The sequence below is a fragment of the Sphaerodactylus townsendi genome, linkage group LG06 (genome assembly GCF_021028975.2).
Source record: "Sphaerodactylus townsendi isolate TG3544 linkage group LG06, MPM_Stown_v2.3, whole genome shotgun sequence".
In the NCBI taxonomy this organism is placed as follows: Eukaryota; Metazoa; Chordata; class Lepidosauria; order Squamata; family Sphaerodactylidae; genus Sphaerodactylus; species Sphaerodactylus townsendi.
The window spans coordinates 133,027,834-133,042,727 of NC_059430.1; the positions used below are offsets into that span (position 1 = coordinate 133,027,834).

General features: G+C 51.2%; 2 protein-coding genes across 3 annotated transcripts in view; one reads left to right on the forward strand and one right to left on the reverse strand.

Moving 5' to 3' along the window:
* Positions 1-3,050: 3,050 nt before the first annotated feature.
* OPA3 (outer mitochondrial membrane lipid metabolism regulator OPA3) lies at positions 3,051-8,990 on the forward strand. Its single transcript, XM_048499360.1, has 2 exons — positions 3,051-3,249; positions 8,314-8,990. Exons 1-2 carry the CDS (start codon positions 3,108-3,110, stop codon positions 8,640-8,642), a joined length of 471 nt encoding a protein of 156 aa, XP_048355317.1. The 5' UTR covers positions 3,051-3,107; the 3' UTR covers positions 8,643-8,990.
* A 3,396-nt stretch (positions 8,991-12,386) lies between these two features.
* The window catches only part of LOC125434237 (vasodilator stimulated phosphoprotein), a 31,965-nt gene continuing 29,457 nt past the window's right edge, over positions 12,387-14,894 (reverse strand). For both annotated transcript variants that reach the window (XM_048499338.1, XM_048499337.1), the window contains exons 12-13: positions 14,611-14,668; positions 12,387-13,629 (exon numbers count right to left, since the gene is read on the reverse strand). In XM_048499338.1, the coding sequence (XP_048355295.1) occupies positions 13,592-13,629; positions 14,611-14,668 (96 nt within the window). In that variant the 3' untranslated portion in view covers positions 12,387-13,591. The remainder of the gene's footprint in view (positions 13,630-14,610; positions 14,669-14,894) is intronic.

Genomic DNA, 14,894 nt, shown 5'->3' on the forward strand with positions numbered 1-14,894 from the left:
AAAAGAAATCCGCCCATCGTAATTGTTTAGCAGACATCTTGTTAGGAGTCAAGAGAGCCGCCAGGTTCTTGTGATCAGATCAAACCTGGAAAGGATGTGTAGCCCCCTCCAACCAATGGCGCCAAGTGTGAAGGGCTTCCTTAATTACCGCGGTCTCCTTATCCCCTACTGTCCAGTTCAGTTCAGATCCAGAAAATTTCTTAGACAAATAAGCGCAAGGGGTGATCTTACCGTCCTTATTTCTTTGCAAAAAGGCTGCACCTAGCGCTTTATCAGAAGCATCCACATGAACAACAAAGGGAAGGGAAGGGTCAGGATGTGCCAGAATAGGTTCCGTGGTAAATGCGGTTTTGAGTTGCTGGAATGCATCCTGGCACTTGTCGGACCATGCAAAGGGGGTACCCAGTTTTGCGGCTTGTGGCCCCTTACCCTTTGTGCGTAACAAATCAGTCAAAGGCAGTGCAATTTGTGCGAATTTTATTTTATTTATTTATTTATTTATTATATTTTTATACCGCCCTAGCCCAGAGGGGATAAAATCACGGTAGAAATTTGCAGATCCCAGGAACGACTGCAGTTCCCGGCGGGATGATGGAGTGGGCCAATTAACCATCGCTTCTACCTTGGTAGGGTCCATCTCTAACGCCATAGCCAAGACTCTGTATCCAAGAAAGTCCAATTTCTTCTGGCGGAAGGCGCATTTGGATAATTTTACGAATAAAGAGTTATCGAGGAGCCTTCGCAGTACAATCCAATCCTTCAATCATCCTCGTTGCCCTTCTCTGCACTTTTTCTATCTCTTTGATATCATTTTGAGATGTGGCGACCAGAACTGAACACAGTACTCCAAATGCGGTCGCACCACAGCTTTACATAAGAGCATAACAATCCTTGCAGTTTTATTATCAACTCCTTTCCTAATGATCCCCAGCATAGAGTTTGCCTTTTTCACAGCTGCCATGCATTGAGTTGACATTCCCATGGAACTATCAACTAAGACGCCCAAATCCCTTTCCTGGCCTGTGACTGATAGCACTGACCCTTGTAGCGTGTATGTGAAGTTTGGATTTTTTTGCCCCTATGTGCATCATTTTGCATTTTGCTACATTGCATTTGCCATTTCTTAGCTCACTCACCTAATTATCAAGGTCCGCTTGGAGCTCTTCGCAATCCTTTGTGGTTCTCATCACCCTACATAATTTGGTAACATCTGCAAACTTGGCCACCACGCTACCCACCCCTACTTCCAGGTCATTTATGAATAAAGAGCACTGGCCCCAAAATGGATCCTTGGGGGACACCACTCCCTGTTAAAAATACACTGTTTAAAAGATGTGGCTTTGAGAAAAGCCCTCTGAAAAGAAAACCAGAGCTCACTCAGCCCTTTCTGGCCCACTCCTCTTCTCCACTGCTACTCTTCTCTGCTGGTTTTAGAGACTAACTGAAAAGATTTAAAAATTTGAAAAGCCCCATCTCTCAGCAGCCCCACCAATCAGCGGCCTGGAAAAGAGCTTGTAAGCCCTTTTGAGTCTCCTTACAGGTGAGAAACTCTTCTTAACCCCTGCTTAAAGGCAGCCACAATACACAGCCATTGAGAAGTTGCAAGTGGGAGGCAGGGGAAGGGGTTGCAGGCACCATCCGCTGTCAAAGGTCATGGGAGGGGTGTGACAGCTTCCAGTCTGCACTCTCCTTTTGCACTTTGGCATACAGGGCTCCACCCATGATCTCCTCACAATGTTTCCTTGTAGGGGGGCGTCGTCCCCCCCCCACATCAGGAAATTGCATATAGGAGCAACAGGTGACATGAAATCCCTGGCAGCCAGGGAGGGGCTGGCACCACTTGGGTCTGAGCCAAATGACACCTCCACATCAGACCACCCTGGGGGGGAAAATGCTGTTGAGAAGGAAGCCACAGTAACCAGCAATGGGGCTGGAAGAGATGTCATGGCCCAGTCAGAGCTACCATCCACATTTCTAGGCTTGGCGTTCTCCAAGCTTGGAGAGGACATTCCTGGAGAATATCCTGCCGGGCCTGCACAGTGATGGTCATGCCCCCTTTTTAAAAAAAACTGGTGTTACATTCTCTGCAGGGGAGACTTGTTTTAAGGATGAGTAGTGTACTTTTTGTCGGAACAGCCTGAAGTTCACACTTGAGACTCCTGAGGAAGTAGGTAACTTGTTTTTAGGATGGCCTACACTTTTGCCTCTCATATGTTCCTTCAGTGCCCTTCTTGAAGAACGCCAGCAGCAGCAGAAGGTGGCCTCCCACACCAGTTTGCTAGCCGTCGTTCTCCTTGCAGAACTCAAGGTGGCTTCCAACGTGACACATTATAAGATGAAACCAACGTCAAGGAGTCAATTCAGTTCCTGTATCTCCCAGTTTCCTGTAACAATTCCCTTTTTGCAGGCCTTATCCTCACACTACACTTGGAGGGGAAGAATCCGATCCCCTCCCTGTTCTAGACTGTGGGATACATTTTCTGCTGGGATTTCTATCCATCATTGGGGAAATCAACTCCCTCCAAGCATCTAGCAAAGGACTTATGGTTGCCAACTCTGTGTCAGGAAATTCCTGGAGTGGGGTTTAGCTCCACCTTCCAAAGCAGCCCTTTTCTCCAGGGCAGGGGTAGGGAACCTGCGGCTCTCCAGATGTTCAGGAACTACAATTCCCATCAGCCCCTACCAGCATGGCCAATTGGCCATGCTGACAGAGGCTGATGGGAATTGTAGTTCCTGAACATCTGGAGAGCCGCAGGTTCCCTACCCCTGCTCCAGGGAAACTGGTAACTATAACCTGGACATCAGCTGCAACTCGGGGACATCTACAGGTCGCACCTGGAGGTTGCCAACCCCATCGACCTTCCCTTTACCCGCCTGAGGCAAAACGCAGCCCAGACAGCAACCACCTCCACCTGAGAGGCGGAAAGCCGTGACCACCGGACGTTGCCATAGAGAGGAGCGGCACATTCGTGCGAGCTTCCGGTTTGTCTAGCCGCCTTTCGCCTCTATGATGGGCGGTTTCCCTTAGGGCGCGCGACGTCAGAGGCGGCGTTTTCGCGTTGACGTCAGAGGCCTCCGCGCGGGGGCCGCTGGGAGGGAGCGCGAGGATGGTGGCCGGCGCCTTCCCGCTGGCCAAGCTGATGTACTTGGGCGTCCGGCAGCTCTCCAAGCCCCTGGCCGCGCGCATCAAGGCAGGGGCGCGCGCCAGCCCCTTCTTCCGCCAGTACATCTGCGGGCCTCCCGCGCAGAGTGAGTGAGTGAGGGAGAGAGAGTCCGCGCGGACGCCTCGCGGAGCGGGCCAATAGGAGCGCCTGGGGGGCGGGGCGCGAGCAGGGAGGCTGCCAATGGGCGCGCGATGGGTGGAGGGCGGGGCCACGGAAAGCTGGAGAGGGGTGACATTGTGAGGCTGCACGTGGTCTGGTTGAGGGCTGGGCAAGGATGCCTGATTGGAAAGGGGCCTCCCAGTGTCAGAGCAGTCCACCTGAGTCTCTCCCTCTGTTGGGGTCAGAATGCTGGGCAGGATCCTTGACTGCCCAACTGGCCTTGGCCTAGATTCTGCGGGCTTGTGCAAAGTGCCTGTCCCTCGCTTGAACTTAAAAGGGCTTGGCATTGAGCCAGGGGGAGTAAGTTCGATGGGCGCACTGGGAGAGTTGCTTTGGGGGCATCAGCTGCAAGAGCACCACTAAGCATGTGCAGATTTCATACCTCAGGCGGAGTTTCCAATCCATACTCTTAAATCAGCCCGTGTCCCACCTAGAGGTTGGCAACTTGATTGAAGGCTCTCTGTTGTCAATATGCAGGGAGCTTCCCCTGAAAACAGGGTTGGGGTGGAGGATTGTAGGATTTCCACCTTCAGTTGGGATATTCCTGGATATCTTGCAGTGCGGGGAGGTGGACCTGGGAAGGGTGGGGTCTGCGGAGGGGAAGGACTACTTCGGGTATAGTGCTGTAATGCCAGTGTAAAATGGCTGTGACTGTCCAACATGTACTTTTAGAGTGCCCTATCTAGGATTCCCCTCGCTCCATGTATATCCATCCCTTAATAGGTCAAATATTGATATGTATTCTATTATGAATTTTCTTCTCAATGGTTCTTCTGACCTCATTTGTGAAAATGTTGCCAGCTTTCTGAAACATGACCTGGCCAAGCGTAATTTTTTTTTTTTACAAAATAGTCATGGTTAATTTATCTCTCATCGTGTTATATATATAGGGGTTTGTATGCGGAGACTCAATGTATTTTTTTTACATACTTAACAGGTTCAGTTAATTGATAATTTTTTTAAAAAATACTGTAATTTATAATACCAGTAAAGGACATTATACTGTCTGTAGAGTTCATTCTCCAAAGCAGCTGTTTTTTCCAAGGGATGTGATTTATGTTTAGGGTCCCATACGCTGGTAATCTGAAGAGGGGGGAGATATGGCAGTAGGCAGAGGGGTGTTGAGGAAGGGAGATGCAGCCGGGCTCCTTGTTCCTCCAGTCTCCAGCAATTCTCCCACTTTGACAATAATGTTGAACATTTCTTCATGATGAAATTTAGGACTTGGCTGGCGTGACCAAGACCCAGCTGGGGCCAGAGGATGTAGCATCTCTCACCCCACTGACCCCTCCAGCTGACCCAGTATTTCATCAGTCGGGACAAGGAAGGCAGGGGGGTGGAGTGGTGATCCTCATCCAAAATGGTGCACCTGAGGTCATGGCGTGGTGTGTGGGAACCTGAAGTGACGTGCTGGGGAGAAACCGGTATTCTGCTGGTGTTCTGACCACTTGATGTGCCATCAGTGGGCACCTTGCCAGAGTTGGCTGAGGCGATCTCCATGTGGACCTTACAGTTCTCCTGTTCACTTGTATTGGGGGGGTGGGGCGGGGCGTAGGTTTAAGATCGCATATCCAGGGCAGTGAGCTATTTGGACTGGTCTGTGGAGACTGATGGACCCGATTGGGTTCTGGAATACTCTGCAGGATTTCTCCAGTTCTGCCTTCGGTTCCCTCAATGAGCCAGTTGTGGAGTACTGTAATTCCCTCCGATTCACCATTGATGGGGTTGGTCCTTGACGCCTTCTGCAGACCCGCTGTTTTCCCCTCCTTGGTATGCTGAAGCATTGTGGGGTATGAAGAGGGTCTCCAGACAACTTGAGCAAAACTGGAGAACTTGTAGCAAAGGGACAGGGGCTACCTTTAGAAAGCAGTGGAAGGCCTCTGAGGTAACAGTGAAGGATTCTTCCTTGTTTGCCTCCATCGGGTGTGCTAGTTTGCGTCTAGCATCATTGTTTAGGATAGTTCGGCAGCTGACCTCACCTAATACGGGTTCCCAGAATTATAGCGATTCAGCCATTGGTTGTGACAAATTTGCAGACTTTTTTTGCAGGGGAAAAACTGCACCTTCGCCGTGACCTCTCACCTTCCAATCAACAGTGTTCTGGGGGCATGGTGAGTTCATTCTTGTCCAGTTTGAGTCCCCTTCCGCCTCCTCTCTGTTGCAGATGTGGACAAGATCCTGGTGTCTGTGAAGTCAACAACCTGCTCCATAGATCCCTGCCCTTCACGTCTGACTAAGGCAGGGGTGTCCAATTCTGGAGCTTCAGATGTTAATGGACTACAATTCCCACCAGCCCCTGCTGGCATGGGCAATTGGCAGGGGATGATGGGAATTGTAGTCCATGAACATCTGGAGCACCAGAGTTGGACACCCCTGGACTAAGGCCTGCTGTGAGATGGTTGGATGCGCTCTGACTGAGATTGCTAATCTGTCCCTCAGTCAGGGTTACTTCCCTCGGTCACTGAAGGAAGTTAACGTGAGGCCCTTTCTGAAAAACCACCATTGGATTCTGATGACCCAGCCAGTTACCATTCACTGTCCCATTTACTGTCCCTGGGGAAAGTGGCTGAGCCGAGCCGTGACAAATCAACTGCAGGAGTTCTTGGATGAGACATATGTATTTGTCCCCTTCCAGTTTTGGTACTGAGAGGGTGCAGTTAGCTTTGGTTGGTGAACTCCTCCATCAGATAAGGGTAGTTCTGCGCCTCCTCAGCAGCATTTGACCATTCAGTCTTAGCCTCATTGGGCTTAAGGGGTAGTCCCTTGGACTGGTTTGCTTCCTTTCTCCAGGGACGTGCTCAGAGGGTAGCATTGGTCAGGAGAGCTCTGCAGTGTGTCTAGTTAATTGTGACCTACTGCAGGGTGCTCTTGTCCCTCCAGGGCTATAGAACATCTGCATCTGCCCTCTTACGATGCTCACCGGGAGGTTTGACGTGGGAGGCCACCCACCCACCCACAGATGGCTCCCAGCTCTTCCTCATGCTTGATAAGCTGCCCAAGGGGGTGCTGTCAAATCAAGCCCATTGTCTTGGGACCGGGACAGTCAGCTCCCTCTAAGATGGAGGTTATGGAGTGAAGTCAACCTTTGCTCTCAGTTCTGGATGGTGTTTCTTGGACTCCATAAAGAGTTTGGGGGTACGGCTAGACTCCTCCCTGTCGTTGGACAGGGACAGGTGTTAGCAGTGGGCGATTCCCCACCGAAAAAATGAGTGTAGATACAAACCGGTTTGCGGAAAACCGAGACCTTTTCAGCACGGTTTCAGCGTCCCCACTGCAGCTTCTGCCCCACAAACGATCCTTGTTCCCAGAAATGCAGCAGCAACTAAGGATTCCCCACTGAGGTGGATTGAACACGCGATCTGCTCAGGGGCTATCCTGATTGGCTGTTGTGTTGGGGAATCGACCAGTGACTCAGTTGGCTTTTTTCATCTTAGCTGTGCCTGTCAATTATCCTCATATCTCTTTTAGACTGACCGTGCTGCAGTAATGCATACCATGGTCACCTCCAGACTGGACTACTGTAATTTGCTCTACATGGGACTACCCTTGAAATCATTCTGGACACCTAAGATTGTGAGACTCCTCCCAGGGGTTGGGCCAGGCCCTAGTGGAGACGGCTGCCGTGGTTTGGCCCCAGAGCATTCCTGGGGGGATGCCTGGACTGGCAAGGCCACAGTGGGCTGGGGTGGCTGCCTGAGGGGTCTTATTAGGTCCAGGAGCCAGCTGAGGCAACCCCCCCCCTTCTTGTTTCCAAATATGGCCTGACAAAGGAGGGTTGCCTCAGCTGGCTCCTGGGCTTGATAAGGGGCTGCTTCCCTGCACGGCCTGGGCCCAGGATGAGAGACCGCCTCCTCTGGTATATTCCCCCACAGCTGCTCTACTCTTCTTGAAGTGGTTTATTGAGGGTGCAAGGACCCTGTGAAGCCCGTCTGTCTTCCACCACATCTTCCACTGCATTTTTGCTGGCCGCTGTCTCCTGGGGAAACGCTCTGCCGGGGGAGATCCAAGCCCCTCTGGATTCATCTCAGTTCCACAGGATTTGCAACACGGACTAGTTCCAGCAGCATCCCCCCAAATGTAGGCGATGGGCTGAGTCTGTTCTTCTCTGTGTGGCTGCTGGCCTACGTGTGGCCTCTGGCTCATAGTGCTGAAGAAATCGAATGGACAAATGGTTTCTGTAGCCTAATGATCAGTTATAATTCTGGGTGATCTCCAGCCCTCACCTGGAGGTTGGCAACCCTAGGCCAGTATGTGATGTGTGAAGATAGGAAGACATTTACTGCATGTCCCTCTTCCAGATGTGGGGTCCAGAGGCCGGCTTGTAGGATGGGGATCTTGTTTCTCTTAATGGTTCAGAAAAAAGTCTCTTTTATTTGTTGAAACAGCCGTGTTCTCTCACACTCAGCAGCCATGAGAATCTGCCCAGTTGACCAATGAAGAAGAATTTGGATTTATACCCCCCTTTCTCTCCTGTAAGGAGACTCAAAGTGACTTACCCTCTCTTTCCCCTTCCCCCCCCCCCCCCCAACAACAAACACCCTGTGAGGTAGGTGAGGCTGAGAGAGCTTGGAAGGACTGTGACTAGCCCAAGGTCACCCAGCTGGCATGTGTTGGAGTGCACAAGCTAATCTAGTTCACCAGATAAGCTCAAGTGGCAGAACGTGGAATAAAACCTGGTTCTCCAGACTAGAGTGCACCTGCTCTTAACCACTACACCACTGCTGCTCCTCGATTGCCCATCTCTAGACAGGTGCTCAGATGTTGCATGAGGAAAGAGCTGGTGGGGTTAGGGGTTGTAAAATCGAGGTGACACATGAATCCTGCAGCTTGTTTTGCCTTCAGAAATGCCCAGGGCAAAGGGGGCGGGGGTCTCTTACCAGTTGTGACTGAGTGGGCCAGCCTTCCTTTGACCTGAAGGCCTCCAGATCCTGACCTCTGAGTGAAGCAGGTAATTCCCAGACCCTCACCATGTTTCCTTTCCTCCCTGCAGTTTATCACTGGATCGAGATGCGCACCAAAATGCGGATCATGGGCTTCCGGGGTGCTGCCATCAAGCCCTTGAACGAGGAGGTGGCGGCCGAGCTGGGTGCGGAACTGCTGGGTGAAGCTATAGTCTTTGGTGTGGGCGGGCTGTGCATCTTCTTGGAGTACTCCCGCCAGACAACCAACTCCAAGAAGAAAGAAGAGGAGCTGAACAGCACTCTCCTGGGTCTGCAAGAGCAAATATCAGAGCTCGCCTTGACTGTGGAAACGCTGGATGCGCAACTCCGCGAGGTCAACCGGGCACTTGTGGCTGCCCCGGCCTCTCCCAGGAAATGACTGGCCTCCGGGGAAGATGCTGCTTTCTGGAACTGGGGCCTCAGGCGAGAGGGATGAAAGAATCTTTCCCCCTCCCCACCACGTGGATCGGCGGAGCAGGGGGCATTATATGCATCAGGTTTTGACTGCTGGTGGATTGCCTGACCTCTTCCTACCATGTAAATAATGAATCATTAAAAATGAGTGAGAGGTTGTTCACACAGGTGATCCTGTAGGTGCTACTGCTATTGTCCGAAAACATCTTGTAAGTCCAGGGGTTTAAAGATGAGGGGCTGTATTGTTCCAGCATTGGATGTGGCAGCTGGTGGTGCTCAGAGTTAGATTGTGAATTAAATGAGGCTCAAGGAGTGTTTGTCCTGGTTTTGTCTGTCTGATTCAGCCCTCCCTTGAACAGAAGAGGACGGGGGCGGGCTGGCTTATCAATCATTCTGTCTACAACATTTTCTTAGAGTAATTCTGATTTTGTGGAATTATTCTTGGTGTTCCATAAGGAAAAGGGAATACTGAGGTGGGGGGCTCTTCCTGATCCCACTGGGTAACTCTAATCTGGTCCCTGGATGCAGCAGGTCACCTGGGCCAAATTAACCCCCAGAAGCCCAGTCTTGAGTTTCCCATCCCTCCCCCGTGACAAGCCCAGCCAAGTGACTTCATTCGACGTGCTCCATAAACCCTCAGCACTATGCAGACTAACTGCTTAAATAATTAACTTCTCTGAGAGCCTTTGCTCTCTGTTTTGCAAGACCAGAACGCAGAGGAAGCCCACAGAACCACAGTCATTCGAGGCCTGGTGAAGATCAGGGACATTTTTCCTAGCCCTGCTTCAGCAGGTAAAGGTTGCCTCAGATTTGAGATTGGTGGACTCAAAGACCTCTCCTAGTCTCTGTTTTTAGATCAGGATTACCCCGAGCGGCTACATCTCGGGCACAGCCTGAAAAGGTCAGCCTCGGAGTGGAGGGAGCTTTCCAGTGGGGGAGGGAGAACTGGATCATAGAAGTTCCTCTGTCCTGGCTGGTTGCAACGTCTTGTGTGTTCTGGAACTAAAGAACCTAAATCAGGAGCCTAAATCAAGGGGTTTTTTTTTTGTTATATCTCCCCCTAAGAATCTGTTTTCATGTAGCTGCTGCCAGCCTGTCCTCACCCTCCCCTCTATTCTCACCCTCCCAAAATTATTCTGTCTACCATCAAGGGTTCCAGACGAATGGGCTGAAGTATGTCATGACCCCACATTTTTTGCTATATAAAATTCTAAAATCATTAAAGGCCATATTAGAGGGGTGAATGCATGACAGGGAAAACAATTTGTAAATAGCGTGGATTTTAAACCTCTTTCTGCAGTACTTTTTTTTTCTCCTAGGACTAGTTATAGATAACCAAACAGCTACAAAACAGGTAAATCACAGAAGTCAGAATCACACAGTGGCATGCTGCTAATGGGGACATGGGGTATCCCATGTTCCCGGGCGCATGCTGTTTCGTCACATGGAGGCACCCGGCACTCCCCCACATGACAAAATGGTGTGTGCCCAATCCGCACACTGCCAGGCCCTAGGGAGGGCAGGAGCTGGCCTGCAGGGGGACCCGGGGGGGGGGGGGGGGCTTGGTTACACAAGCAGGCACTACGGCCCAGGAGCCGGCCTGCCGCCACGGCACCTATCAGAGCTGCCCCCGAGCCCCGCTCTCCCTTGGCCTTCCTTGTTGGCTCCCATAAGTGGGACGTGAGGAGGCGGTCATGCCCCCAGGCACCATGTAGGCCCGGTATGCCACTGGAATCACATCAGCAGATACAGTACAGTACCACACCTGCTTTTGCCTGGATTTCTAAATAAGCTCCACTGCTACTTACTGCCAACTGTGACTCGTGGCTGGGCAGAGATCTTTGTGGAGTGGAGCCTCTGGCCTGAAGCTTGCCCCAAATACCTCCCATCTTCTGCCTTACAGGGGACAAGGGCGGAATTTTTGAATATGTACCATACTCAAAGGAGCCAAGAAGCCTCTTCGGTTCCCACGGGTTCTTCACTGGTGCTCCAAGGGAAAGTCCAGGAGCAAGAAACTTCCATTATTTAAATGACCGCCACTATGATGTACTGGTTAAGAGTGTTGGGTTGGGATATGGGAGGCCAGGGTTCGAATCCCCACTTGTGCCACGGAAGCTGAGTGATCTTGGACCAGCCATACTGTCTCAACCTAACCTACATCACAGGGCTGTGAGGATGACATAGAAGAGAGAATGGTATAAGCCATGTTGGGCTCCCACTGAGGAGAAAGGTGGGGTGCCCATGAATAAATAGAAATTATGTCATAAGAGGGCTTATCAGGCCTGCAAGCCAGCTGAGGCAAACCTCCTTCCATTCCTAATCTGTCCAGGCAAGGAGTGAGGTTTGCCTCAGCCTGCTCTTGGGCCTCTGGAGAGGCCACATCCCCAGGGATAGACACTTTTCTGACACCTGTTGTAAGGTCTTGTTTTCAGAGGTTTGCCAACTAACAATATTGGTTTTTTTCAGTTTGGGGTTGAGAATACTAAAATCTGCATGATTTCCAATGCCTGTGTTTGCTTAAAGCAAAAAAAAAAAAAAGATTGCAATTTTCAACCCCCACACCCCCCTTAATTTTCCCAGGTGACAAAAACTAGGCCAACCTCCACTGAATCCTGCGGCCTGACAGCCAGCAGGTGGCGCCATTGCCTTAGCAAGAGGGGCCAACCCGGCTCATTTTATGCCAGGTGCTAGAAACCAGAGGGCCCTGGGTTGGTTTTGCAGGGCCACCTCCATCCCCCCCAGCCAGGGCTCATCTTTATGACTGTGAGGGGCAGGATTCTACTTTGTGCGCCATTTCGTATGTCCACTGGGTTTTTCCTTCTTTTTAAAGGTGGACTAGGTCAGCAGAGCAAGGTACAGCCCAACCCTTCTAAAAACCACTTCTACCATCCAGTTGTGTTTATACCTATCAAAAGCCAAAATTTATACCTATCAAAATCCAGTTTCTGCAACACAGTGAAGGGAATAAGAATTGTCAGGGAAAGACACAAGGAAGAGGAGTTTAAGGCCCCTTGTCAGTCCACCTGTTTCAATTGTAATCCCTCCTTTGTTTGGTAAGCAGGGTTAGGGCTCGCTACGGACCCATGGTTACCCTGTAAAACATCCGATTGTTATGAGCCTACTCAGGTCTTGAAAAGGCCAGTGTGCTGTAGTGGTTAAGAGCAGGTAGACTCGAATCTGGATAACTGGGTTTGATTTTCCACTCCTGCACATGACCAGCAGACTCTAACCTGGTGAATAAGAGTCGTTTTCGCACTCCTGCACATTCCTGCTGGGTGACCTTGGGTCAGTCCCAGTTCTCTCAGCCCCACCTATCTCACAAGGGGCCTGTTGTGGGGAGAGGAAGGGAAGGAGTTTGTAAGCACCTTTGAGTCTCCTTACAGGAGAGAAAGGCAGGGGGGTATAAATCCGAATTCCTCCTCCTCCTCTTCTTCTTGCAGCCTGAGGACCAAATCCATCCATCTTCTGTTCCACTCCTCCACCAAACACACACGGCCTGTTGACACCTAAAGCTTTTAAGCCAAAAGGCAGCCAATGAACTCCTGCATCAGGCCAAAGCACAACGGAAGGCCTCAGAAACCCTTATGAAGGAGGGACTCCCCCAAGCGGCCCCCTTTGTGGGAGGAATAAAATCGTGTGTAGCAGCGACAGCACCTGCTCCTGCCCCCCACCTTCTGCTGCTCAGTGAAAAGACACACACAGTTTGCAATTTTACAAAAAAAAGGAAAAAGATTTATTCCTAGAGCAGTTTGGTGCATGGGCCTGAGATCCCGGTGCTCCTCTGCAGGTGAGTGGGTGCCCTGGGGCAGGAGAGTGCGTAGAAATTGGGCAAACACCCAGCAATCAGTCAAAACAATTTAAGAACAATCAAAATATAATATCCCATCCAGCTCAATAAAACAACACAAAAATAAAAAAATTACAGCTTGGTAGAAAATGCAAGCGTCCGGCCAGTGCCCGGTCCTCCCCAAGGAGGCAGAGTGGTGAAAACTTGTCTTTAAAAAATAATAATAAAAGAGAGGTATGGATTGGGGTTCCAGATAAAACATTTTAAAAGCTACCCAGTCTTGGTGTAAAACAAGAGAAGCCAGGAGAAAGTGTGTGTAATGAGGCAAGGTCCGGGGACAAGGTGAGGGGGTCATGCATTGTGGACGGGGGGCAGTCAGGGACTGAGGCCCAGGGATGGTGACCAGCAGGAAAGCCACCCCCTGAAACCGCCTCCTGTGCTCCCCACCCTGAAAGGAAGCCTGGCCCCCAACACTGCTACACGGAGAAGGGAGGTGGGCAGGGACCTCTGGGCCAGGCAAGGCCCCGGTGGCTGGCAGCTTTCCGGAAATGTCTCCAGTGTCATCGCAGGTGGGATCCCCCCCCCCCGCCCCACCCAGCACAAGAGCCCAGCTCCTGGCTTCCCTCTCTCCCAAGGACCCTCGCTCTGGTCTGGCTGCCCACCCCCTGGGGGGAAAAAAGAACGCACTACAGTCTCATGTTGGGGAAAAGGGGGCAGGGAAGAGTCTGGTCTTCTCTGGGAATGGCACAGGGGAGGGGGGAGGAACCAGTCCCCTCTCCCTCCCTGGGAAACAGCCTCTGGTGGGAGAGGAGGGGCGGGAGGAGGGGGCTGCTATTGCTCTGGGTAAGGCACGGGTGGGGGTCCTGCCCTTCTTGGGGGAGGGGCTGCCACAGATGGTGTCCCTCTCCCCCACCCTGAAATTGCACAGTGAGGGCCAGAGGCCTGGGAGCCAACAGGTCGGGGGGTGTGGATCTTTGGGGGGGGTGCAGGAGGGTCTTTTTGAACTTTTCTCTCTCTTTTTTCTGTTTTTATTCTTTTTCTGCACATTTGGGAGAGTTCATCGGCTGACTCCAGGCGGCACTGAGAAGAGGCTGAAGGGGGTGTGTGTGGGCGGGTGGGGGGGGGGGCTAAGGGGAGCCCCGTTTCCGCAGCTCCGTTATGAATGCTGGGGAGAGAGAGAGAAGGCAAGTGAAGTCATGCAGAACAGCATTCTGAGGGCAAAGGACGGCAGCTGTTATGGACTGTGCCCAGGTGTCACCCACTGCTTCTCTCACAGTAAGCAACTCCAGATTTTTTTGCATCCTGTTCCCAATGACCTGTGCCTAATTTCATAGCCCTGTCCTCTAAATTCATCCACTTTCATCCACGTTGCAAGGGACTGGTGCTCAGCACTTTCATTTCCCACTGGGATCCAGTCTAAATCATGCTCTCTCTTACACAAGTTTCATAATTCCTTGCATTTGGTAACTAGAAATATCCGGTGTTGCTCTGGCACCACACCGTTCCTAAGCACAGCCACCAAGCACAGTAATTCCTGAGTGGCTCAAAGTAGAAACAAGTTCTCCATCTCTGGTTCTGGGAACATTTCGATTCTTTATAAGAGTGTCTCTTATTTGCACAAGCCCTTTCATCACCTGGGGCTGCACCTGCTGGACAGGGTGGAAATGGCTTTACTTGCATCTGCTGAGAGGCTGGCAGAGGGGCAGGAGGCCAACCTTTCCCCTACCCTAGTAACAGCTGGCTGACAGACAGGAGAAACTCATGCCTCCCCTTGAAGGGAAAGTGCTTGTACAATGGGGATGTTCCTCCTGCGTGTCTCAAAGTTGGCACTGAAAGATTCCTTGCAAGAGACGTACCGTCCCTCTCATGCAGCAGGAAGTTTGACCCCCCCCCCATTTGAAGCATAGAAAAAAGGGATAAGAAAGGAAATGAATGAAAGATATATTTTTAAAAATGACTCCAAGACAATATATGCTCCAATATGCATTTCAAGGGTAGGGAAAGATTCTCTTTCCCCATCTTGACGCCTTGGAGCCGCGGAGAGCTGTGTGATCCTTCCAAGGTCAGCAGTGGAACCTGCTTGGTCCCCACAGACTTGTTTGTTCCAGTCCCGTCTCTCTTCCCTCCCTCCAACTTGCTCACTCACCTTGTATGATCTCCTCTTTCACCTTCTGGAGCTCTTTCCGGACCTCCTGCAGTAGTTCCTAGGGAGAGGGGAAGGTGTTAGGAGTGGAAACTGGACAGAGATATGCGGTGGGAGGGAAAATCTCCCTTGCCAGCTGTAAAGCCGGCCCCCTAACTTTTGAAATCTGTTGGTGTTTCAAGAGGATGTGGCCCCTGCCATCTCTGCCGTCAATCTTGGCCTGCGAAGCTCAACAGCCAAAAGATTGTGACGATTAATGCCTTTCTGTTTGATTGCATTTAGGCTAT

Coding starts and splice junctions, on each gene's coding strand:
- OPA3 (XM_048499360.1), top strand. CDS start 3,108: ATGGTGGCCGGCGCCTTCCCGCTGGCCAAGCTGATGTACTTGGGCGTC. Junction 3,250..8,313: donor CTGCGGGCCTCCCGCGCAGA/GTGAGTGAGTGA, acceptor TCCTCCCTGCAG/TTTATCACTGGATCGAGATG.